The sequence below is a fragment of the Dinoponera quadriceps genome, unplaced genomic scaffold, assembly GCF_001313825.1.
Source record: "Dinoponera quadriceps isolate SergipeBrazil2010 unplaced genomic scaffold, ASM131382v1 scaffold533, whole genome shotgun sequence".
NCBI classification, from domain to species: domain Eukaryota; kingdom Metazoa; phylum Arthropoda; class Insecta; order Hymenoptera; family Formicidae; genus Dinoponera; species Dinoponera quadriceps.
Window position 1 is genome coordinate 1,470,492 of NW_014554780.1, and position 24,818 is coordinate 1,495,309.

The following is a 24,818-nucleotide window of genomic DNA, read 5'->3' on the forward strand; positions in this document are numbered from 1 at the left end:
GTATTCAAGTGCCAATCATTTCCAAACTTTCGCGCAAGAAGTATTCATGGTGCGCGCAACAATGCCGAGCAATCTTTCAGAGGGAGAACGGAATACATACCGCGTTCGCGCGCGTCCGAGTTTCCGCCCGATTCCACGAGCGCCTTCCTAAATACGGAAGTGAAAAGTTCGGGATCTTTATCCCCTTTCAATTTTCGCGGAAAACGCCGATCGTTGAGTCGCTCGCTTGGCCGAATGCTGTAAATGTTTCGCCGAAACTTGCCGAATTTCAATCACGCAATTTCTCGCGTTATCCGTGGGGGAATTGAGCCGGATGAAGCATTGCTGCCGCCGCGTATATATAATGGGAGAAACGGCGAAACCGCAATATTTCCCGCGCACGGAGAATCGTCACGCCGCGCGCGAGGAAATACAAAAACGACCGGCCGACTTGATTTTTCTATCATCGTAAATCACACCGGGAACGGCCGGCACATGTTATAATTTATCGCGCCGATCGGAAAAAATGCCGCTACACCGGCCGTCGAGTTTAAGTGACAATCGAAATATCGAGCACGTTATTTGGGAAAGGCACACGGCGAATCGCGTCTGATGAAAGCCGGAAAACGTCCGTTATTCATCTCAAGGAGTAGAGAAATTTCGCGCCCCATTTTTCAGACTTGACATTTTTGGCCAATCTCGTACTTCTGTAATATTTGACGTTCTTCCGGCGAAATATTCAGTTATTGTTTAAAGTGGGACGCGCTCTCTTCGAAACGACGGATATCTCATTCGTTTTAGGAGGTATATCTGCGCGCAAGAAACTGTCTGTGAACTTCTTCAACGATACCGGCAGTATTTTGCCTCGTATTATTTACGTTTTAAGGGAATATTCTCCTTTGAAATCTCTTTCGTTCGATAGGTGATTTTTATATATAATATTTGTAGACAACTTTAGAATTATCTTCCAGTTTCATCGAAAGAAATTTCTAAAAATCACCTACCAAAAATGACGTTTCAAATAAGAAACCCCCGTTTAAAAATTGAAGCGTTTCTTTCCTCGACTTTAATCAATTGAAAAAATCATTCAATCACGAAAACTATGAGATTTCGATCTAAAGGAAGCAATGCTTAAAAACTCGATAAGAAGAAACGACACAGTTTTCATCGTGAAATAACACTCGCCTCTGATTTATCGCATCGTCCTTCTCCACTGATAAATCAGGATCTCTGTTTCAAATAATCATACTTCACCTTGCAATATCGCAATGCCGATACCATGAGTACTTACACGTGTCTCAATGAGGGAGATAAAGGATGATGTCAGACGCAGAAGGGTGCAGAAATTCTTTGAAACCTATTCTGTAAACACGCCTCATTAAAAATAACGAGGCATGGTAGGTGTATCAAAGCGAGCGCACGCGTCATGAGGGGTGGAGAAACTGTTCGTCCCTTTCTCCGTCGTTCTTCTTCGAGACATGTTGAGTCAGTGTCTGCCAGCCATTGAAGTCGGATAACTCGCTTAAAAGTAACTAAGAAACCGGTCTATCCGGACGGGTCGAACGTGATCTAACATCATTTCGACCAAACGTGATTTATCCACGGCGAAGGAGTGAGTCTCTGGTCGGACTGGCGAGAAACAAAGCATAAAATAGACGAGGGAGATTCCGCGCAAGAGGCTCCCCGTCAAATTTTTCACAGCGTCCTGGCGAATAGCCCGGCGAAACGTCAATCCTATCAACATCGAATGAATAAAATATCCCACGGCAGTAGCACACCGCATGTCACGAAGAATGGCCGTCGCAGAGGCCTTAAGGGAGCCTTCGGAGATTCGCTCGCCGATGATGGCGATGAATTTATATTCCGACTATGGCAGCCCTGTTTGATTTGATCCACACGATGGAGTACGTCCTACCTTTCTTACCCGCGGATACGCGAGAGAATCTATCTTCAAGACGAAGACGGCTGCACGTCGCCGCGATTTATTCCACGAAATTTGCCGATTCACCGGCCACGATAGATTCTATCTATAGGAAATATTCGAATCCCTTGCAATAAGTATTATATGATATATTTTCTTTGTATGAGTAGATGTTTTCTTGAACGTATTAAAACAATTGCGATAAATATTAAATTTATAACATTGAGATTGTCAGAATTTATTTTTAGAAAATATTTGTGAACAGGAAACCTAAGATGTAAAACCGTTAGGTTTTTTTCAATGGAAAGATTACATAATTATAATAAATATTCTCTTAATTTCAGAACCAGGTAATTACGTTTGCTTGATTCTGGCAGCTTGCATTCTGTGCGCGTCACATTGCAGAATCCTGTTCCGCGTGTATTCGTTAAAATTCGCAAGACAGAGCGACGGAAACAGCCGATCGATCAATGTAAGGCCGGAACAACCTCGCACTTCGTCGAAGCAGAGACCTCGGAAAGCAAAGTCGTGTATCAAAGGCAGCTCTCTCCGTTTGCTTCATTTCAGACGAAACATATTTTCGAGAAGATTCAATTGCGTCCTGTTGCGTTGTAACAAAATTCGCGATGGTCTGTGCCCTCACCGCAGTAGTCGCCTACAAACAAATTCGCTCGATATTTACCGAGAATTAAAAGGCCGGCTTTAAAGCTCGAACAATTCGCATACGTTCGCAGAAATCGGATTTGAATGATTCGCGTTAAAGAGCGCGCTCGCCGCTGGAACACTTCCAAGGGTTGCGACCAGGTACACCGACGACGGTGACCTCGGCCGACATTGGCTTCGCCATTGCCATGAACAGTGAACTCGGAGTCTGCGAATAATTAATGCCCAGAATTATAGCATATCGGAGAGAGAGTGCGAGCAACAATAGCGGATACCCCGTATGTGCACGCCGTGGGAATTGGCGAGGTGTCAAGTGCGGAAGAAACGACCGATCGATAATCCTCGTTGTATATATGCGTGCGTTACGGCGCGCATTGCTGAGACGACACACCGGGAAATAACGACCCCTCTTATGGCGAAAGTATTTGTGCGGCACCGACCGGATATATCTGCTTAGTCATATTCCATATATAAATGCGCAAACACGAGGAATTATTCGATGGTAAATGCAACGCGGCGGCGGATAGTTTAATCGCTCACATCGTCGAGCGGAGAATAGCTAAAAGTATAGCCCGCGGTCTTTCATTCGTTTCACAGACAAGAGCCCGCCACGGGCGATTTATATTAAACGGAGTGCTTTTTCAAGTCTCGATACTCTCACACAGACACAGATCGCAGACGTAAAGATTACACTGCGCGAGATTATTTTCTCTTTGTGGCCCCTTCCGAATTTTGTGTGCGACGGGCGAATTTCCCCTGAAGGAAAAGTGTGACGAACTTTTAATAATTGAACACACGGCAGGAGACCAAGCTGCTGCATAAATGAAATGAGTAATATAACGTTGAATCATGGCTACAAAAGTATTAACATGGCGAGAACAATCTATTAAAGTGAGCTTTAAGGATGCATTGCCTGGTCAATTTTCAAGAAACTCCTGCGACAAAATCGACTCTTATTGGACGACCGAGTAACTCCAGCTCTCGAGAATGCGATTATTTGAAGATTAGCGACGTGATGATGCGATGAGTTTACGCTCGGAAAGATTCACTGTGAAATTCTTCGAACGATCCGCACATATCTAAAGCGGAAGCTACGTTTAAATTAAACATCAAAGATACCCGTTTCACATGCAACCTGAAACACGATATCTTCCGTACTTTCGCAGTTCATCGTAAAAGTCAGCCGTAGTGCCATTGCAGATTTCACCCGAAAAAAAAGAAGAAAAAACGAGTTTTCGGACTTACATCCTGCCGCTTTCCAAAAGCACGGATATCGCGCGCGCGAGTACAGCAACGGGAGAGTAAAAATAATTGCAATTTATGCTAGCGGGAGGGCGAAACTTTGTTTACAGCTCGCGTCTGCAAAACAGCCCGTGCTTGCGCGCTCTCGGGAGTACGTCGGGGTAAATTGGGGACGCGCTTAATTCCGCGACACATAAAAAGCGTCCGTTAAACTGCGCACCCCTCCCGAAACAATGGCGCAATGGCTAATAATAATAATAAGGAAGCCGACCGATGGGGGTGGTCGTACGCGCGATAAATCGCCGAATGTTTATAGGGCCGTCAAAGTCGCGCCTCGCCTCCGACGTTCTCCGACGTTGCTTCGCTGCCTACGTGTGTATGCGTGCGTGTGTACGCCGTTTGCAATGTCGGGTAATAATTCAGAGACACCATTATTGGCGCGCTACCATAAATTCGAATTACCCCCGCACTGTGCATATTAATAATTCCGTGCGTAAGGCGCGCCGAGCCTCCTCGTCGATGGCGTTCTTTACTTTCGAAACTAAATGTCATCTCCCTCCGCTGACCTGACGAGATCCTGGCGAGTAATCCGCCGAAAGGTTTCACGCGTGGGAATTTTATTAAATCTTACGAAAAAACCGAATTAAGAAAGCACTGATTTTGCCGCAATCGCGTGAACGATATCGCGCGTGGGAGCGATTTGGTTTCGTTTATCTTCGCGACGGCACGTTCACGTTTGGATTATCCGGCAGCCGTTCTTTTGAAATTTTAAAGAAGCACGAGTTTTGACGCGGTTATATCGCGTTATATTGTTAGAAATTTTGATTTATGACGCCGTGGGAATGGCGTCGGTACAAAGAATTATAGAATTTACTCCCGCAATAACTATGCAATAAGGGCATTCTGATCCGCTTTACAGCCTTTGAATAAAAGGAACTGTATATAAATGTTTCTGTATATAAGTCAAATGTCGTTGATTACTTGAGCGTTTTAAATCTGGAAATATGACTACGTTAAGTGTCGTGAGCATAGCAAATTCGAAACATGTCAAATAATAAAAACTTATTTTATAACGATATTTTCGGTTCCACGAATTCTTCATAATTCAAGTTTTCCGTTTCGCAAAATTTTTGCAATACATGGCATTTGTATCACGACCAATGTATAAATTCTCTCGCCAAATTGTCACGTTTCTGTTTCCAAAACTGTTACACCGTACGGTAAAAAGTGACATATTTGTTTTTACGCCAACTATCTGTTTTTAAAACGGGAAATGTTTGTCTTGTATTCTTTCAGCGTGACATATTCGCAAATCTGTCGACGTAGACTTGAGCCGTCGACTGTCGCGCGTAAAAAATCGTAATTGCTGCAGTGAGCAACTTCGCGCACGCTCTCGTAAGAAAAATAGGGTACATCGAGTTTGTTATATTTATTCTATGACATTTTATTTTTTTTACATCCTTATCGGAAACTTCCAAAATACATTCGACTATTTGTCGATCTGTTAATCTCCTAAATTGCGAAGCAGACGATACAATAAGATATTCTGTGATACTGTAACGAGATGCAAAAGTGGAACTTCTCGTAAACGAGAAAATTAAATGAATAGAGGTGTACTTGTCAAAATATGCAGTCGGGGACACAGAGTGGAGAGCACATGTAATATTCCATTGTAGGAAGTAGCTTACGTTACGACCACTAAGGGAAACGAAACAGCGTGTGGGAGAAAGTCGCGATAACGAAGTTTTTGACACTAGAGCCGCATCAAAAATTTAAATCATGTTTATAGACTATCCAATATTTGTAATGAGATCAGGATGTTGTCCCAACATTGCTTTAGGTGCGCTCAAAAGATATTAAATCCTTAAAAAAAAAAAAAAAAACTAACAACACCCTAAAATAAATACGATGATATGCGAAATTAAATGTCATACATTTTTTAAATAAATATTAAGACTTAAAAAATAAAAGAAAGTAAGATTTATGCATAATCAAAACGATAATTATGCGAACCGAAAAAAAAAAGAATACGGCTCCTTCACACAGTAAAAAGTTTTGCGTGTTAAATTTAACACATTTCACATTTCCCAAACAGTTCGCGCAAGTTTTCGTGTTAATTCAACGTGTAAAGTGAACATATTAAGAAAATAACAATATTATAACGTCTATAATATATGTTAATCGACATTGAAATGTAATGTGTATTATTTTAATACTTACAAATATTATTTTAACACTTACACATGTTGAATATCGACACAACATAAAATGTTGAGATAACATAGCAAGCACGATATATTAAATGAACATAGGGATATTAGAAATTTAACACAAAAATTTTAACAAGGACCGATTGCAACACAAGCACAAAATGTTTTTCATCATAAGAGAGAAGTAACTTTCTGCAATTCCAAGTACATAAATTCTAAGTTGATCCCGTATTCGGAGCTATCGCTAGGCCAGCGCAGTATCATTAGTATCATTATCGTTACGGAACAACAACAACAAACTCATAGTGATCTATCGTTGGAAAACAGGTGTAATGGTTTACGTGCTGCAAATGCGCTGGCACTGCATCTTGCCCGAACTGTGCTTCGACCGTTAGTCCAACTACATTTGCACCAGCCATAAATTAATAGACTCAAGACAGCACGCAACAGATACGTATACAAGTGAGACGTACTTAAATGAAATACGTGTTTAGCGTAGATATCGCAATTAATATGTAAGAGATATTAAGCGGAACCGGTACAAATTCCCACCGTATTCTCAAGTATCACGCTCGCCGCGAGGCGAGGATATTTTCCCTGGTTCATTTCTAACTGCGCGAGAATGCCGGCTCATAGAATTCTTATCGAGGTGAAAGAGAGGAAGGCGCGAACAAAGGAGCAGGTTGTATAAACTGCAGGTGCAACGGTCGCCGCAACAAGTCCAAAGAAAAGTCGATGGTTCGAGTGCCTGTATCGCACACGACGGTGACGATAGTAACGGAAAAAGATGAAGTAAGGGGGTGCAACTCTCCGCGGCACGTGACTGGGACGTCGACGACGATGAGGTTAGATTTATAGTTCCCTCAGGCGTCTCTCTTTCCCTCCCCCGTAAACCGCAAAGCTCGGAGTTTATGCGACGCCGACGTCGGATTGACGTGCCTCTACGTCTGCATATATCGATTATCCCAATACTAGACATCGCGCCGAAGATTCGTACGATATTTGCTCGGAAAGAAGTTCGTCCGCAGGGATACCAGCGATATTAGGGAGGAATCGTCCGGAGGTGATCAAGATTACCGGTGGTTCTCTAGTATTCGAAATTCTTTTCGTTATTTCCTTCCGACATATCATATCGGTTTGTTGAATAATCAACGGGCTAAAAGATAGCCAGAAGATAGAAAGATATAAGCAGATATTCCGCGTTGCGAGGAAAAATATTTCACATATTTAAGCTGCTTACATTATTAAAGAGCTAATCTCTCTGAATCCCCTATGTTTCCAGCGAGAAGGTAATAATAGATTTCCCCTGTACGGGGATAGGAAAGCGGAAAAAAATTGGGAAATTCTTTAAAGGCAATATTTAATATCGCAGCTCGACATTTCATTCATGTAGAATGAATGCTTGTCAACGGCTTTAAATTCATCCCCATTCTATCAAATCCGTTAATGAAACCTCGAGGTATCGCTTATTAGCATTTCAATACGCGAGATATCCGCCTCGTGTGGAGGAAAAGCGGGGATGGATATTAGCTTCGGGACTCCGAACTATTAATTTTTGGGGATTCCCGGCGGAAATTAACCGAGCAAAGAGGCAAAAACAATGCATCTCTCCCGTGCGCATCTATTCTACATAATACACAACAATTATAACTCGATCGATATTTAACTTCGAAATTGGAAATATATTTCTGATAGGGATTACTTTACAAAGCGGTTCGGCGTGGCTTAAATTTTCATTAGTTCCCGTGTAAATCCGCCCTGACGTCTTATCGCGAATCAAAAATATTCACCCCACATAGTTTTCCAGTTTGGCGGGTATCAATCGGCACATTGTGTCTGCGGACGTTCCAATATCCCCCATAGATCTTCTAGGGCTAACGAGGTCGGGCCGTCCTCGCTCGCCTGCCGATATCGAATTCCATGTCCTGCGTATCTCATTTGGTAAGAATGATGAACGCGGGCAGAAGCGAGTTAGAGAACTTGCGTCACTTCAACGCGGCGAATCGGATCATTTGAATAGAAAAAATATATAATATAAATGAGGCTGAATTTCGTTGACGTAATCTGAAACCGAAATTTTCATATTCAAAATTAAATTCAAATAATTATTTTATTTGTAATTTATCGACAAGTTTTATATGAATTACAGTTTTCTAATTAAATTGAATTTTCACCTTTAAATTGGAAAACTCCTATTTGAGATAACCGAGACGTCAATTAAATTTAGCCTCATTTATATTTATTGATACTGAAACTTCGTTGCGTCATTAATAATTTTCAAATTTTTAGACTTGTGGATAAAAAATTGTCATTAATTAACACATTAATTTTGATACTATAATATTATAGCGATATATATATATATATATATATATGATTGTGAATGCATCACGGTTACTGTGGCGCCATCTCTTAGTTCTTAAAGAAGTACTTAAAGGACATCTGAAGCGTATGATAACACGGTTCACTTCCAGAAAAAAATGTACATCTTTTAAGCCTTGCAATTTATAAAACACAAAGTCGAATTAATGGTCTTAATCTATTTTACAGATTTTTTTTCGCTTATATTTTCATGAAAATGTTTCTTTGCGTTTACTATATGTTTTGAAAAAAAAATCTTCTATTTTATCGCGGAACGTAAAATTTTCGGAAAAAAATCCACGAATACTCGTTCTCATAGCAAGCCAGATATACTTTTTCCCGTTTCAGTCAATCCTATATCAGGTGCAAAATTGAACTATCAAATGTACCATTCTCGTGTTACACGTTTCCTCGTTGATTTTTATTTTATTACAGCAGGCCGTAACTTCGCCGCGGAACCGAGTCGGATGTAAATTTCGATCGACACTCTGTATTAATTAATCGCGCGCGGGATCGACGTTACCGGATCGCGCGCGATGTTTCTGATTTATAACCTCTTTGTTGCGTGCATTCCGCGCGTCCGCGTGACCGAGCGCGGATGTCGCGCAAATAACGGCCGTTAGAATTTATTCGGTCGGGATGCAACCCGGTGTCAGATTGTACGAGCGATGCTGCGAAAATCGATCATATCTCACGATCGACGTGAGAATTTAAATCTGTGCATCACGCGTTGCCGATGTCGAGGCCGGGAAATCCAGAGGAGTAATAGTAATGTGTAGATAATCATTCACCGCATCAGTGGCAAAATTGAGCGCGAGAATGCTTTGGGACAGTCGAAATTATGTCGTGCCTTCAAAAAATAATCCGTAATATTTCCCTTTGAGACGACATTTTAGTTTGAAACGTTATTTCGTAGGTGGTCTTTAGAAATATTAATGCAAAATTTCAGAATTGTATATTACAGCTTTTTCCAAAAGGAATTCCTAACAATCACCTACTTCAAACGAAACGTTCCAAGTGAGAATACTTCCTTAAAAAAAAATTCGACGCGCGTTTTTAAATCTCACCTACTCTTGCACCTCGAAATTTTAATGCAAATTCGCGTCTCTCGTTAATGCACACGCAACATCTGCTATACTTTGCTCGATTTTTTTGTTGAGCAATTTCCCAAACGTTCTTATGTTAAATGTCCACGAAGATACCATTGCAGAATATCTCCCCACTTTCATATTTATCGAAGCAAACAACGTATCAACAAACGATCGCCAAAAACTGAGATTTGTTCATTTATTTTGTGAAGGAAAAAGCGTCCTCTGGAAAATCGACGATTATTATTTTCGATTGTTCTTGTCGGCTGTATCGTGGCAATTTAGACTGGCACGTGTTACTCATGCGACATGATTATGCAAATAAGTTACAACGACCCTCACAACCGTGATATTTGCGCGCAGATGTGTGCCCGGCAGACTTTAAATTGACCAAATATAAATAACAAACGAGAGGATGTATCGGGATACAGCAAATATCTAAATCGATCTCGGTTGGCGTTGCATCCACGGTAAAGCAAATACTGCTACACGAAAAACGAATGAAAAAGCTGTGTTATTTTTAAGGAAACGCGAGAAATCCAATTTTATTTTGTTCTACAGATATGAAAATCTATCAGGAAACAATGACTTTCATTCTTATGTGTATATATATATCAATAATACTAACTCGGCAAATTACAATCTACCACGATACTTCCAAAAAAAAAACAAAAAAAAACAACCGCGTACGAAGTTGTCACGCACACAATTCAAAGTTGTCGTATACTCTCCGTAGCATTTCAATGTACACACACACACACACATCACATACATACATATTTTATCGTTACCGAAACTTCGGGAGAACAAGGTCGTAATTAAAGCGGAACGGAGGCGAGCCGGGGCAAGCAGATAAGCAGATGTTAAAGTTACAAAATAATGATGAGATGACGATATGTGAAGTGAAACGACGAATTGCTTACGAACCGTTGTTCTCTCGTCGACCGCTGCATTGTTCCGGACACTTTCCCGTCGTCAGACTTATCCACATATTGTCGCCAGACTTATCCACGTATTGTCAACTTATTCACTCATCACACGCGCGCGAATCGATCGGATAAAAGCGATTCTGGAAAGCGATCTACGCGCGGCGATCGCTCGCTTTACTTTAAGAAACGTTCTAATGGCGGCGTCGCGAGGCTCGACTAAAACGACGCTGTGATATGTTGCCGTTGCTAATTCGAATTTGTGGACAAACACTCAGCGCCATCCATAGGCAGGTTCCACTTAACGCTCGCGACGAGCATCATTCTATCTTTATTTAACATCCGGCGAAAAACAAAACCCGTACAGTCTACGTTTCTTACCTATACTATGTTGCAGTTTTGAGGGAAAGTACAGAAAGTGTAATTATACGATCGTTTTTAGATTAGATGCGTTTTCGAAGGAAATATATATACTCTATAGACAGTTACATGGAGAGTATGATTATTCGCGATAAACAGGAAATATCGATATTTCGCGATATTGCTCAGACAACACGAAAGCATAGGACGTCCTTAAGATGTCTCAAAGACGTTTTTTTATATATCTTATCTCCCGACATTAGACGTTATATTGTCTGGAAAGAATACGTATCGACGCAAAGCGCTGTTATCGCACATTTTTCGCACGCTCGGCAATATCTCTCTCGTGTGTGCCTTAAAGTTAGGTGCGGGACTTCGAAGGAGCAAAGTCATAATTAGAAGGGCAGAAACTGCGGGCGGAAAGTTGAGATTAATAACAGCTAAATTACTCACCGGCCGATTCTCCGCCGATTTTGCTGCCGTTCTCTCGCCGGCTGCTACATCGCTCCGAGCACTTTCTTCGTAATTAAAGCGGCGGCAACCGGAGCGAGTAGATAACCGGATGCTGAGAGTAATAATAACGAGTCGACGATGAATTACCGTTCATGAATTAATGAACAATGGAATACGCATGTGAATTACGCACCGATCGCCGCCATCCTCGATGCTCCCCTGCCGGTTATCGCACTGCATCTGCACTCATTAGCTTGTTTTTCGCTCGTTACGAAAACGAACGTCTAATCGCGATTACGCGTCTTAATCAACACGACACACCGCCGCTCATCTCGCGTTCTCCCGACGATGGTGTCGCAAGACTAAACGATGCTGTAATTCGTGTATCGGCATAAAGTTACCACCGTAATCAAATGAGTGTGGAGGAACTTTCCGAAAAGAAAGTCGTTTTATTCAAGAAAAATCTCCCGATCTTGCAGTCTTGTTTAATTACGACATTAATTTATACGTGTGAAATAATGCCATTGAAATTTGAATTGCATTTCTTAATATATAATGTTTCTATCAACAGAGGTGCTATCCGCCTCGTATTCCTACCGCTTTAATTTAAAATGTTTTCAAATATCTGGGAACTTGCTTGAAATGGTAATTATTATCAAGGAGAAAACTGACTTCCCTCGTAAAATTCCCTCGTTTCCTTTTGTTCGGGAATATAATCAAGTAAAATCAATAAATTAACTTTGCTTCTTGATAAGAGAGGTTAAATCAGATATCATGTAACATCTTCTTTGTGCTTCTTATCCACATGCACGGAAAGAAATGAGTCTTATATCAGGAACAGATATTTTCATGTATAAGCAAAAATATTATAATCTTCTTAGAAGATTTTTAGTCTTGAATTGCGTTCAAATATAAATTCAATCAAATCAAGACTAAAAGCCTCCTAAGAAGATCATGATATTCTTGCTTATACATGAAAATATCTATTCTTGATTTAAGACTAACTTCTTTTTCCGTACGAAATAAGCAAAGAGGAGATTATTGTGTCTGTAAAACGCGACGATGTCCCGATGAGCGCATATCAGCACGAATTATCGTGCTAATGCCAACTAACGCGCGGGAATATACATTGTGACTGCAAATACACGTCATTTACCTTAATGAAATACGCGCGCCGTCGGCGGATTCTGATCGAACGGCGATGATTTGGCGCGTTAATGAGGTCTCCAAATCGCCCGCGATCTTTTAATCTCCTAATAACGCTGGTGATGCACATACGTGGTTAATCTTTTAATGCCTCGCTTTAATCAACCGGCTGCAAATGTAAGCGCCCAAGTAGAATTCAAACGGCGTCATCCGCTTCCTCACGATACGAACCACGCACGGGGAATCTATCGTTTCGCGCGAGTCCGAACAATTTCCACAAATATCTGTACGTTTATCTTTTACGTTACTTTTCTCGTGCAGCTATCTTGTAAACGAAGCGATATTGTACTTGCAATTGTCCAGCAATTACATAATAGGAAGATCTTTTATAACTTTATTATACATACGATGTAACAGGATATTACGCAAAAGAGTCGATATAATATTGCAAAAAAAATTAAAAAAAACATGACATATAATTAGCGGAACACGAGTTAAATTTATCCACTCTAACCGCACCCAGTGCATTAACATTCGATATCTCCGCGTCGATTGTCAAATATTGTAGAATAATCGTGGCGATCAGTTGCAACGCTCGTTGAGTAAATACGATAATAATACGAGAGACGTCACTTTTTTTGGTACTTTATACATATTGACGCGGTCAAAGGTGGCGCGAGATCGAATGTCAATCGATTCTTAATTTAAACGTTTCCCTCACTCGGGTTGTAAAGGAGGTACAGACGTAACGTCTTACCACCTCGTTCCAGCCGGCTTCCATTATCCTCCTACGTGCATTCCTGTCAAGCGTCGCGCCGTTCACGCTATGATGGATCAACGGATAGTAGTCGTCTACGTCGCTACTCTCGCTACTGACATTCCCGTCGGTGATTTTCTTCTCCGTTAGCCGCACCGTATACTGATGCGCATAATGTCTCACCGCCATCCTTCTCGTGGAAGCTCTCACTTTCGATAACATTCAACGGGCGTTTGACCGATATTCCGCAGCCTCGCGTACACTCGCATCACGAGAAACGTCGTTGTTCACACGATGAGCGTTAACGCCGCGATGAAACAGTATCACCGGTCATGTAAACTATCATACTATCACCGATGATGCAAACGACGTGAATAAAGCCAGCACAATTTCGCGTAATTAATAGACAAATAATGTATTATTTGGTTGAAAGTTATTTCGTTTAAATCACGTTCAAATAGTGTTTTGTTTGTTTGTTTGTTTTTTTCTACCAAACGTGATTTAATCTGATGAAATAAAATATTTGTGATATAAAATTGTGATATAAAATATTTGTGATAAAAAAAAATTATGTTGTTTGAGTCAAATAAATCCAAATTAAATAAGTAAGGATATTGAAGTCAAAGAAATCTTTCTTTCTTATCAGGTGTGGCTGTAGAGAAAAAGAGAGAGAGAGAGAGAGAGAGTTTGACTTAGACGTTCAACAAAGACGAATTCATCACAAGGCGTCTACTACTTTGACGCAAGCCTGTCATCTTTTGCGCAATTATCTCGCGTATCGTGTACGGCAAGAACAGAATAATTTGTCGAATGAAACAGAAATAGAGTCAACGTCGCCGGAAATTTGACGTAATCCCAGACACGCGGACGCATTCATTATGTTTCAATTGCACTCGAGAAATCCGGATGTACATTTTACAACAGATAACGCAAGTTCCTGGCTAAGCAACTATCTGTAACTTATGGTGATTATGTTCCATTTTCGCTCCGTAACGTTATAATCTACAAAACTGATCGTTAGAGTTCTAGGATTTCATAGTCGCGCAACTTTTACGCTAACTCACAAACGAACGCGAAAAGCACACGCGCGTGTTTTTCTCGAAAGTTTGCCGAATATTATAATCTGACGTATACGTAATTTAGTGTAGAAAAAAGTATTACATTACGTACAGTTGCCAGTAAAAAAAAAAAATAGCAGTTACAGTATTAATTAATTTATCCTGGCGAATCGGTCGATTAGTCGATCACATGATCTTGAGTGTAAATAAACCTAAGCAAGTAAATCCAGCGATGATACTCTAATTGCAACGTCGCATAATTATCTTTAAGGCTACATTTATAGAAACCAGTTTGGAATAATTTATACAACGCGATGAATAATTGCAAAAGTACGAAGACAGCGACGGAATAAATATCGACTGAAGCTGCATAAAGTATTTGTGTTCCACACTGTGTGATAATAAATTTACATGAAATTTAAATAACGCCTTCCAATTTTCGTTCAGATTTCGCGATCTCGAGCAGACTGTTTTATCTATTATTACACATCCTACGTAAACACGTTATATCCTCGCCTGTAAGCTGGATTAGCTTCTATTGAAACTAGGACAAAGACAAAGCAGAATATCATACCAGCATACTGAATGACGCATGTGTGTAGGTACATTAACGTCTTGATGGATTTTGCCGGATGTTAATCAGTCGCTCCGCGAATCGATCCTCCACGTCCGCGAACACGCATCGAAGTCACCAATTTCGCATTATATTATAGTTGCACAAAATATAGTCCTTATGTACATACCGTCATCTTACCCTTTCTCTCTCTGTGCAAATTTACAAAACGCGCTGTAATTAACGGATCGTGACGAATCGCAGCGTCTGCTGAACCATACCCAACATTCAGACGTACAGTTGTACGGACATCTCAACGTATTACGTGGCAACTAAGGCGATTTAGTGAAAGTACGAATAATCTGCATCATGGTCAACGGAGTAGCGTTCACAGTCTTCGAAATGAAAAAAAAAGAGAGGCTGTGTAGGTGAATTAATCGAAAAACAACACGTATGACAGTCAAACGGGAGGGAACGGGCCGATAAAACGTTGAAACGTCGGATTCTTAAATAGCGCAACGAAACTCGTAGGTCACGCGGGCCTGCGTAATAATTCGATAATGTTTATACTACGATATTGTATTACGGACAAACGTCGCTAACACGGACTAACCGTTACAACATACTGCCACGTTACCTCAATCGCGGACAATAGTACTTTTGCGAGGTAACACGCGACTACGCGACCGTTGCGGTAATTATACAAATTGCCAGTGGTTTCGTAACATCGGTTTCATGACCGATTCGTGAATTCGCGCGGCAGACACAGGATGTGCTAGCAGGAGCGTAAATTCAACGAAAGAGAATCCTCGACGACAAAATTAAACGTTCGTTACGAATTTATCGCTTATTTATACGGAGGCTTCTCGCGATTCACATTATTGTGAGCGAATATTCCGTTTTCATTACATGCCAGATACGCGTAAAATCTCGGCTCGCTTCGTTTCCGTTCGCGATTCCGTTAATCCACATATGCGGCTCTCGCATTTTTATGACAGATGGAACACGAGATACCGAGAACGGCGGCCCGCGAATAGAGATATCGGAACGTTTATTCGTCCGAAAAAGCCCGCACGTTCCTCATTCAACAAGTATAGTTCGATGTAGATTCCCGGTGCTATGAATATTCCTTCGTGCGTGGCGGAATTAGTTGACAGTCGACCGTTTCACCTGTTCGCGAGACCTGAGACGAATCGCCCTCGTTTTTCCGACTATTTATATCTCTATTCTGCCTAGCTTACATTTGAAAAGTATTTGCATCGCTCAAGTTAAGACTCGAAAGAAAGAATGAGACTCTTCTCTCACGCTCTAATAACTCTGCAACAACCTAACGGAACTGAAGAAAGTTCTCTATTTTCGACCTAAAATAAAAAAAAAACAATAATAGAAGAAAGAGGAGAATTCGATTGTTTTCTACTTTATCCTTCGCGTCGAGAATTCGCGTGAAGATCGAGTTCCTTTTAATTTCACTCTTCCCTCAAGCAACAAGCAACTTATTCAAGCTACGAGTAACCCGGCAAATCCGCATTTCTCTCTCTCTCTCTCTGTCTCGACAAATAACGTTAAACTTATAACGAAGAAAACCACATAAGCGCGACTCACGGTAACTCTAGAACGGGAACGATGGAGTTTCTTCGGCCGGCGTTAATTCTTCCCGGAACGAACACCGGGAAATATTACTACCGTCGTTTCACAAGAGGCCGGCTTACGGTACGACGATCTCGGTGATTTGCGCGACGATTGCACGAGCTCGCAGCTTCACGCGTTTTCACCCATAGATTTTCCCATCGCGCCTCAGACCGCGGAACTTTTGAAGCGACACGCGGCGCCGCCGTTTTCCAACTGGCAATAGCCAAGGAGAAAGGATACGCTGAAACGCCTGTGCATACGGCCATGACACGCTGTTTGACATCGGCTTATCAGCATTACAGTTGCTCAGTTGAACCAGTGCCAAGCGAGCACGTAATGTAATTTGCATAAGATTTGCGACCAATTCTTCTCGCCAACCACATTTCTGTCCGTAAAAATATCAACGAATTAAGACAAATCGAGAGAGAGAGAGAGAGAGAGAAAGAAAAAGAGAACAATTTAGGAATTAGCAAAACCATATGTCCTTTATATACGAGGTACTTACATACTATGAATATGAAATTCTGCTTTTGCTTATGCATCTCGCTCCTCGTAACTATCCCTGATGTGAAGAAGGATCGAAGCATATTTGTCGGCGTTATAATTTGTACAACTGGATCAGGCGATAATAATTGAATCGGCTGGAAATGATATATAAAAAAACACATTATAGAAAACAATAGGTTAGGATTTTTAATTTTATTTTAATGAACACTACGTTAATTACATACGTAATTAAGAGCTGATTTGCAGGATTCTACTTAAAGAGCCAAGCACTCTGTATAGTGGAAAATAAAATGTTGAACCTAATTAAATCTATTCAAACCTATTTCCCCTTCAAAACTTCCTTCTTATTTACGTGCTTCTTTCCAAGAATCACCTCCAATTGATACTTACGTTCTAAGTCACAAAAGAACTTCACAGATTTTTCGAAAAATTACCTTCCAACACAATAATAAGACTGCGTTCGGAGAACACGTTATCAGTACTAACGCGACGTCTTATCTTCGTTCCTCATTAAATACAAAACAAGGATGACCCATTAGCGCGGACCAGCGTTAATAGTGCACTCCTCAGAACAACGTAAGTGCGTTTAAAGCATTATGTTTAAAACTCTGTCGCGCACGATCGGTAATCCTCTCGAAGAAACCTGATTTTCCAGCCATCTATCAAGTATCGCGCGAAATTACGTACCATATTGAAGAGATAAAGTCACTTTCTATCGAAACATTGTCGGTAATTGAATTGCTGCATTTGTTACGTAATGATTTTACAGATGGCAACACGCGTACGATTTTACGCGGTATGCTCGAGCAAGTGCTCTGCTAGCAACGTCGCATTTCGCGCACACTCGTTACAGTAGGTTTAGAACTAACCTCAGATAATTGTTTATTGTGATTTTAATCAACGTGTGAAATACCTTATACTTTGAATATCTATTAAGTTATATCTATAAACATATAAATAAATTCATTATTGTCTGTATTATTCATAAGAAATATGTGAAGAATATATATATAATAATAGGAAAAGATGGCTAGACATCTGGCACGGTGTGTACTTGTGTCGCATTTGTTGAAGACTTCACTACAAAAGCCGCCGCATTTAGAAAGACGCTCGTTCCTCGGCGTATTTGTATGCCAAAAGCGGCTGACGCACAAAGACGTTGAAATATTGGATCACACTTGCGAGATAGCAAATTACAATGATTATCGAATGAATTATAAGCCTATTGTACAAGTCATGGTGCAGACTCTTAAAGAGATACTAAATATATCGACGTATGAGACAAATAAGATCTTAGCAGCCCATCCTCAGCTTAAGAAGAGATCCAGAGCGAATGTTCTGAACAATTATTACAATCTATTGGAGGCTGGAATACAGAAGAATACTATTGTAAAATATATCTGGTTGTTGGCTCACGATGACATTAAACTCAAAGAGAAGCTCGACCGTATTAGCACTCTTAAAATGAACAATGAAGATCTTATACCGTGGCTACGTTTTACTCAGGAGGAATTAGTAAATAATATAAATTATGTCAAAACCGACCCAACGCCATATATGTTCAATAAAATTGAATATCTTGCTCATAGGTTGGAGGTAAGAATATATATGTAATATAATGCATTTTTTATATATTTCTCATATATATATATATACACATATTATACACATATATACGTATATATATATATATATACACATTTTTTTCACATTATTCTTTGTTTCTATGAACCCTATATTAAAAAAGGACCATTTAAGGAATAAAAAGTAAAATTTTTATTTGTCAGAAAACAATGATATTTAAAATATGGGAAATTGCAAAAAGTTTGTGGCATAGATACCGATATATGATTACATGCCATATGGATCATATGAATATATATCGTAAAATTATATTCTTTTACAGTGCAGCATAGAAGAATTGTGTAAATTAACAGTGCGATGTTCATTTTTATTGAAAATTCCTGTTTCCTACATAGACAACAAATTAAATATATTACATGGTAAGAAAAGTGTCATGCTACACAGCACAAAGTATCTGTGAAAAAATTAATTTAGATTAAATTTTCCCTCATTTTTTTTTTAGAATATGAAGTGAGCAACAAAAATATTTTGAAGGATTTGTGGATACTCCGATATAGCGAACATCACATACGTTACAGGTGCGACTTATATCAAGATACAGGAAATGAAATTAAAACGTGGGCTATAAGATGTCCACTTAGAGTTATAACAAGGTAAGCTATAAAAGTTGAATATGAATAGTATGTTTGTACTTTCTGCCCCCCACCCTCTATTTATCTGTCTTATGATACTTTTTCATTCTTTAATTCATATTTGATCCGAAAAAGATAGTATTTGGAATACAGGATGTGTCAGAAGATAAGAGATCAAATAAGAGATCCAAGAAAAGCTTGAATAAAATACATAAATGTATATATATAAGTTTTTTTTTTATTTGCTATGTGGTTTAGTAAGTATAGCGCTTTATATAGGTGTACAGAAAATATTGAAATCTTTTAATTGATCTTACCTTTTAATACACCCTGTATAAAAACTGAAAAAGAAGCGATTTTTTATATAAATATATACTTATAAACATTCAAATCACATTATTTTACAAATCCCTGATTATTTCAGTCGATATAAATGGGATAGAATAATGTGCTCGCCAAGTTATATTTAGTCGTTCAAATATCTGACATTTTCAAAATTAGTTTTTTTTTTTAAATACGAAGCTTTGTGCAAAACTTGTTTTATTTCTTAACTTTTATGTATTTTTACATGAAGAATTTTCCTTTCTCGGTTGTATGACAAATTATTACGCCCCACTCTATACATAGAATAAAGATTAATCTACTTATATACATTTGTTTACAGAGCTATTCAGAAAAATTATGCGAAACGCGATATACTGCAAAACTATAATAACCTTAATGAGTATTTATTAACTAAATTAAATGTTAAAGAAGAGGACCTGAACATTTTGACCTTAAAATGGCCAAGTATTTTACGAGTAAACCCCAAAAAATTAGATAAGGTAATTACCATGCTACATGACAATGGTATTACCAGCAATGAAATAATACGAACAGGAGGACCGATCTTTTTCTTCAATATAGAAACTATTCAGAAGCGAATTAACACTTTGCAGACAAAAAATATGCCTATAAAAATCCCTACTTTAAAAATGTCTGTGAAGTCGTTTGAACGGTACGTAGCAGTTAGTAAAAATTTTAGGAATGATGGTAGAATGAAGTTTAGGACATAATCGAAATATTTTTCGTGTTTTAATCCTATATTTTTCTATTGCGCAGATATATAGGAAAAAATGAAATATCTAAGAAGAAAAGTCGACTGTTACAATCTCATCGAAACATCAAGGGATATTTGATGCATAAATTAAATGCTGACGAAGACGATATTGAAGAGTTCCTTGATAAATGGCCACTTACTATAAAAGTGGACATACTTAAGATAGAAAAATTCATCAATATGTTGCATGAGTATGGTTTTACGAATTACGAAATATTGACACACGGGCGGATTTTCCATTTTAAGATAAACACAATACGCGATCGAATAGAAACGTTAAAAGAAGCTAATATAATACCAAAGATTACTATATTAATGTTCAGTAACAAGTGCTTCAATGATTTTGTGCTATCACACACAACGGAAAAATAATACGTATAAAATATTGTATTTTAATAAATTTATCTTCTGAAACTCGCCAAGTCTTACATATATACATACAAATTTTAATACACATACAAAAGGATATCAAAAATCGGTTAATTTCAATTTAGTATATAAACGAAATAATTCTCCACTTCTACAGCATCACATTATTCGAATTCGAATCGAAATTCTACTATATCGGAATATATTTTTTAATCATCATTTTTTTTCGTATAAACATATATGATCATATATGTGACCACATATATGGGCAAAACTCATATATGATTTTATATAATTATATATAATCATACATAATCGTACATAATCATTTTTCCCCGGGTCCTTATGTCAAATTCACATTCTGTCGAAGTATTATTTCTTATATCTTTCACCTTATTAAATTGATGAGTCTATTAAAACAGATCGTATAAAGTGACATATCTCAGAAACCATATGCGACTCTCACGTGATTTCAGGTATAGGCAGCTTATATATATATATATATATATATATAAGTTAATATATTATTTATATGCTTTTATTATTATGTTCATAGGATTTATGTACATAATAATAAAAGCATATAAAATGTATACTCTAAATATCTATTACGCGATAACGCGTAACGATATGATCGGCCGTTTTGTGAGAACTCGCATCACGCAATATCGCGTGATTGGCAATGAACGTGTTAAGAGCACATTCTACTCACTGTAAGGTATATATATATATATATATATATATATATATATATATACCTTACAGTGCAGCATGCATAAAGCATATAAATAATATATTAACTTATTTTGAGCACAATAAAAATTAAATAAAAAAATATAAAAAAATACGAAATTCCAATTTTCAGTTTGGCAACGAACGTAAAGTTTAATGACCTATTTCTAAAACACTCTGCATGTATAAAAGTTTCTTTCCCAAATTGCTAAATTTCGTAGCGTCTTCAAAATTATTGTCATAAAAATTACACAAGTCAACGAAGAAGTATGACTTATTCGCACGGTGTTTATACGGGATATCCGTTAACTTCTGACAAGCCACTCTTTTTATACAATTTCATCAGATGCGATATGTGATCATCGTTCAAGATTGCGTGATTTTCATTTCTCAGTTGAGTTTTCAAGGAGAATCCTACAAGATCATTGTGATTAATTAGCTTCGTCCTGGTTACGATGTCGTCCAACCATATCGTATTTCCGAGATGAAGGCGAACCTGCGGACAATTGATGTGTTTTCTTTTTCTAATTTATATCGTAATTTAAGTAAGCAAATGTTAACTCACTTTTCCGGTAATGTAAGTACTACTGTCTACTTTTTCCGAGATCCATTTGTAAACTGCGTCAGTAGCGTAGTGATTCCAAGTATATTCGTTATCATATGGTGCTATACCGGCTAGGAATATTTCTACAATGTGTGTCGGAAGATTGAGCAATTCTTCCGGAATGTGAATTAATTTATATATCTGAAAGAAACAAATGCAAATTTATATAAGAAAAAGTGAAGCGGTAAAACAAACATGTTTTAATTCACATTCACTTATTTAACATTGGACTTGAGTTATTTTCTTAATTCATTATAATTTCAAGAGAATCTTTGTTTTTACTCGGTTAGCGCTTAGAACTTCAATGTGAATTTTTCAATATATGAAAAACTTACATTGACGTATTCGTGTATAAGGCCAGTGTCAATACATCTCACATCAACAAACTTGACTTCTTCCGAGGTACCTCTATCATATCTGATGCGTCTGATCTGTACTCGTTTGAATGTGTCGATAGATTCCTCCAAAACGCAGATGTCACCAACGTTTGTCGAGGTGCACAGTTTCCTGCAATACGAGACACAGATGAAAAATAAATGATAACACACCACAAAAAGGTGGTACGATTGCATATTACATATTATGGAATATTATTCGGTGTATAGAAGGTATCATATATAAATACTGTTTTCTTTATCACGCTGTATATATATGTATATACCTGTTCTCGACATTTCGATAATACTCTTGAATCTTCCGTGTAATCTGCATGTACTCCGCACTAGAAAACATTACTTTCTTCGAATTGTTCGAGGACGGAACATGTCCGATTAATCTCGCAGAAAAATGCGCCGTATCGTGGACATACAGTATCATTAATTTCACCGTATCGTTTCTGTCGGAACGAAATCTCATAAGACATTGGATAATCGAGCGAAATGACATTATTAAAGAGAGAAAATGACACCTACATTTGAATATCTGTCATGGGCGCATCTACATCGGGAAGTATGCAGTGTCTGAACACACAAACACTTTCGTCCGGGCACAAGCCTAACGACTTCACGTTGTCACATATGTCGTAATTCTTCTTACTCCTTTCTAATGTAATCGTAATGCGCTAAAAAATTGTCGTTTCGTTAGCAAACAAAAAGTTCGACGAAAGAATCGATGAATAATGTATCGCTAACTTACCTCAATATTTTCCACCATATCAGGCGATATTGCGACGTTCATTCGTTGCATTACTTTCATTATACTTTGAAATTGTACGTTATTATGCTCGTCGATAATTATACTAATTTTACACTTTGCGACGTCCTGAAATTAATGTAACGTCAATTCGATTAAATTGCAAGTAGATAATTGATTATTAAAGCTCATACAGAACTGTATTCCGCCTCACCTGTGCCAAATTGTCTAAAAGGACGGAGAACCTATAATTAAACTGATTTTTAAACGTCAACAACACAGAATGGTGTATGAGCCACTGAACATCGGTACAATTAAGCTGAGACAAAATTGCATCAGTACATATCAACACTGGATACAGGCCGCGTACACACGTTTCCCAGTTTTCTCGTAAAGCTGTAAAGCACACGCAAATTGATGACTGGAGTGAGAAAAGAAGAACATCTCGTTAATTAAAATATCGACAAATACAACGGCAAAATAATGTGGAACACACTTAATGTGACTATAATGTGACTATAAAATCATTCTCTTACCCAGTATATTGAACAATTTCATATTTTCATGGATCAATAAAGTCTTTTTCGTGGGAGCTAAAAACGCATTTAACTGTACGGCTTCTTCAGCGTTTACGCAGACCACCATAGTTCTCAATTTAGTGTAATCGTCCTCCAATATATCTGACATAAAGTTGAATAAAAATTCGGTATGTATATTGCAATGAATAAATATATGCAGTTATTTTACCTAATATCTTCTGATTTTTATACGTCGATCTTAAAATGTATAGTTTTGGACGGAGAGATTTGAAAACGACAGCTTCTATAAATGAGGCGATGCATATAAACGGATCATACATCACTACGGATACGAATTTCTTAATTTTAGGTGTCCATTTCGTCGCCGATAAAATGATTTGCAGTATCGGGCTGTTATCACCTTGTGGTTCGCGGTTACCAATTATGTTATGTTTTTTGAATAATTCTCCTATCTGTGTTGAGAAATATTTTAGTGTTTTAATAAATCGCTCGTAGAAAAAATTTTGAATTTCTTTCGAATTTTACTCACTGTTTGATAATACTTGTCCAAAATGATATCAGCATTGTCAAAAAGTAAATAAGAAAGTTTGTCGAATGATAAGAAATTTTTATTATCATTCAGAAATCGTGCTAAATAACGTGGCGTGGTCACTAAGATTTGACAGCCGTTATATATCAATGCCTATGGAAAAAAAAAAGGGGGGGGAATTAGTTTCCTTCACACGCATTTTTGTTGTAAAGTACCAAATTTATAAATTTAAGCAAGTGGATTTACCGCTACTGATCGATGCGTCTTGCCGTTAAACGCTGCTACAGATTTTACATTATTATAAAATTGCAGAAAACTCGTGCACAGAGAATGAACGTTGATTACTTCGAACGAAGATGAACATAAAATTAGTGCTAAAGGATGAGTCACGTTACGTGCCATCATCTGGAACATATTATTTATATCAATCATAATATCAAAATATTAATATCAAAATATTATTTATATCAATCATAAAAATTTCACATATATATATGAAATCATAAAAATTTCACATATATATATATGAAAAATATTGAAAATTCTAATTTTGGCAGCTGAAAAACGAAAGAGGCGTATGTACGAATTTTTCGATATAAATCTATGAAAGAAAAATTTCACTATATCAGCATTCTATATTAATTGTAAATATGTTGAATTTTTTTAGAGATGTTTTTTTAATTTATTTTACTAATAATGCATGTATATATATATATATATATATATATATATATATATATATATAT

The 24,818-nt window shown here is 38.1% G+C and overlaps 3 protein-coding genes and 1 long non-coding RNA gene across 7 annotated transcripts in view; 1 reads left to right on the forward strand and 3 right to left on the reverse strand.

The window, feature by feature from the left end:
* The window catches only part of LOC106741812 (venom dipeptidyl peptidase 4), a 274,378-nt gene extending 262,599 nt beyond the window's left edge, over positions 1-11,779 (reverse strand). The window contains exons 1-2 of one of the 2 annotated variants that reach the window (XM_014614165.1): positions 11,397-11,779; positions 11,204-11,315 (exon numbers count right to left, since the gene is read on the reverse strand). In XM_014614165.1, the coding sequence (XP_014469651.1) occupies positions 11,204-11,315; positions 11,397-11,443 (159 nt within the window). In that variant the 5' untranslated portion in view covers positions 11,444-11,779. Of the gene's footprint in view, positions 1-10,391; positions 10,868-11,203; positions 11,316-11,396 lie in introns of those variants that run through there. The other variant, XM_014614172.1, reaches the window with a different exon arrangement.
* Positions 11,780-12,715: 936 nt separating this feature from the next.
* On the reverse strand, positions 12,716-17,420 carry LOC106741814. The gene is made up of 3 exons (XR_001374214.1): positions 17,078-17,420; positions 16,852-16,987; positions 12,716-16,731 (listed from the first exon to the last, which is right to left on the reverse strand). It is a non-coding gene; the product is annotated as an uncharacterized LOC106741814 (long non-coding RNA).
* Positions 17,421-17,663: 243 nt separating this feature from the next.
* LOC106741783 lies at positions 17,664-20,769 on the forward strand. Its single transcript, XM_014614096.1, has 5 exons — positions 17,664-18,449; positions 18,760-18,856; positions 18,940-19,090; positions 19,734-20,066; positions 20,171-20,769. Exons 1-5 carry the CDS (start codon positions 17,880-17,882, stop codon positions 20,538-20,540), a joined length of 1,521 nt encoding a protein of 506 aa, XP_014469582.1. The 5' UTR covers positions 17,664-17,879; the 3' UTR covers positions 20,541-20,769.
* A 558-nt stretch (positions 20,770-21,327) lies between these two features.
* The window catches only part of LOC106741862 (putative ATP-dependent RNA helicase TDRD12), a 6,972-nt gene continuing 3,481 nt past the window's right edge, over positions 21,328-24,818 (reverse strand). For all 3 annotated transcript variants that reach the window (XM_014614262.1, XM_014614261.1, XM_014614263.1), the window contains 11 exons: positions 24,319-24,477; positions 24,073-24,225; positions 23,752-23,995; positions 23,541-23,684; positions 23,219-23,400; positions 23,008-23,133; positions 22,785-22,933; positions 22,535-22,708; positions 22,209-22,380; positions 21,835-22,014; positions 21,328-21,765 (listed from right to left, as the gene is read on the reverse strand). In XM_014614262.1, the coding sequence (XP_014469748.1) occupies positions 21,559-21,765; positions 21,835-22,014; positions 22,209-22,380; positions 22,535-22,708; positions 22,785-22,933; positions 23,008-23,133; positions 23,219-23,400; positions 23,541-23,684; positions 23,752-23,995; positions 24,073-24,225; positions 24,319-24,477 (1,890 nt within the window). In that variant the 3' untranslated portion in view covers positions 21,328-21,558. The remainder of the gene's footprint in view (positions 21,766-21,834; positions 22,015-22,208; positions 22,381-22,534; positions 22,709-22,784; positions 22,934-23,007; positions 23,134-23,218; positions 23,401-23,540; positions 23,685-23,751; positions 23,996-24,072; positions 24,226-24,318; positions 24,478-24,818) is intronic.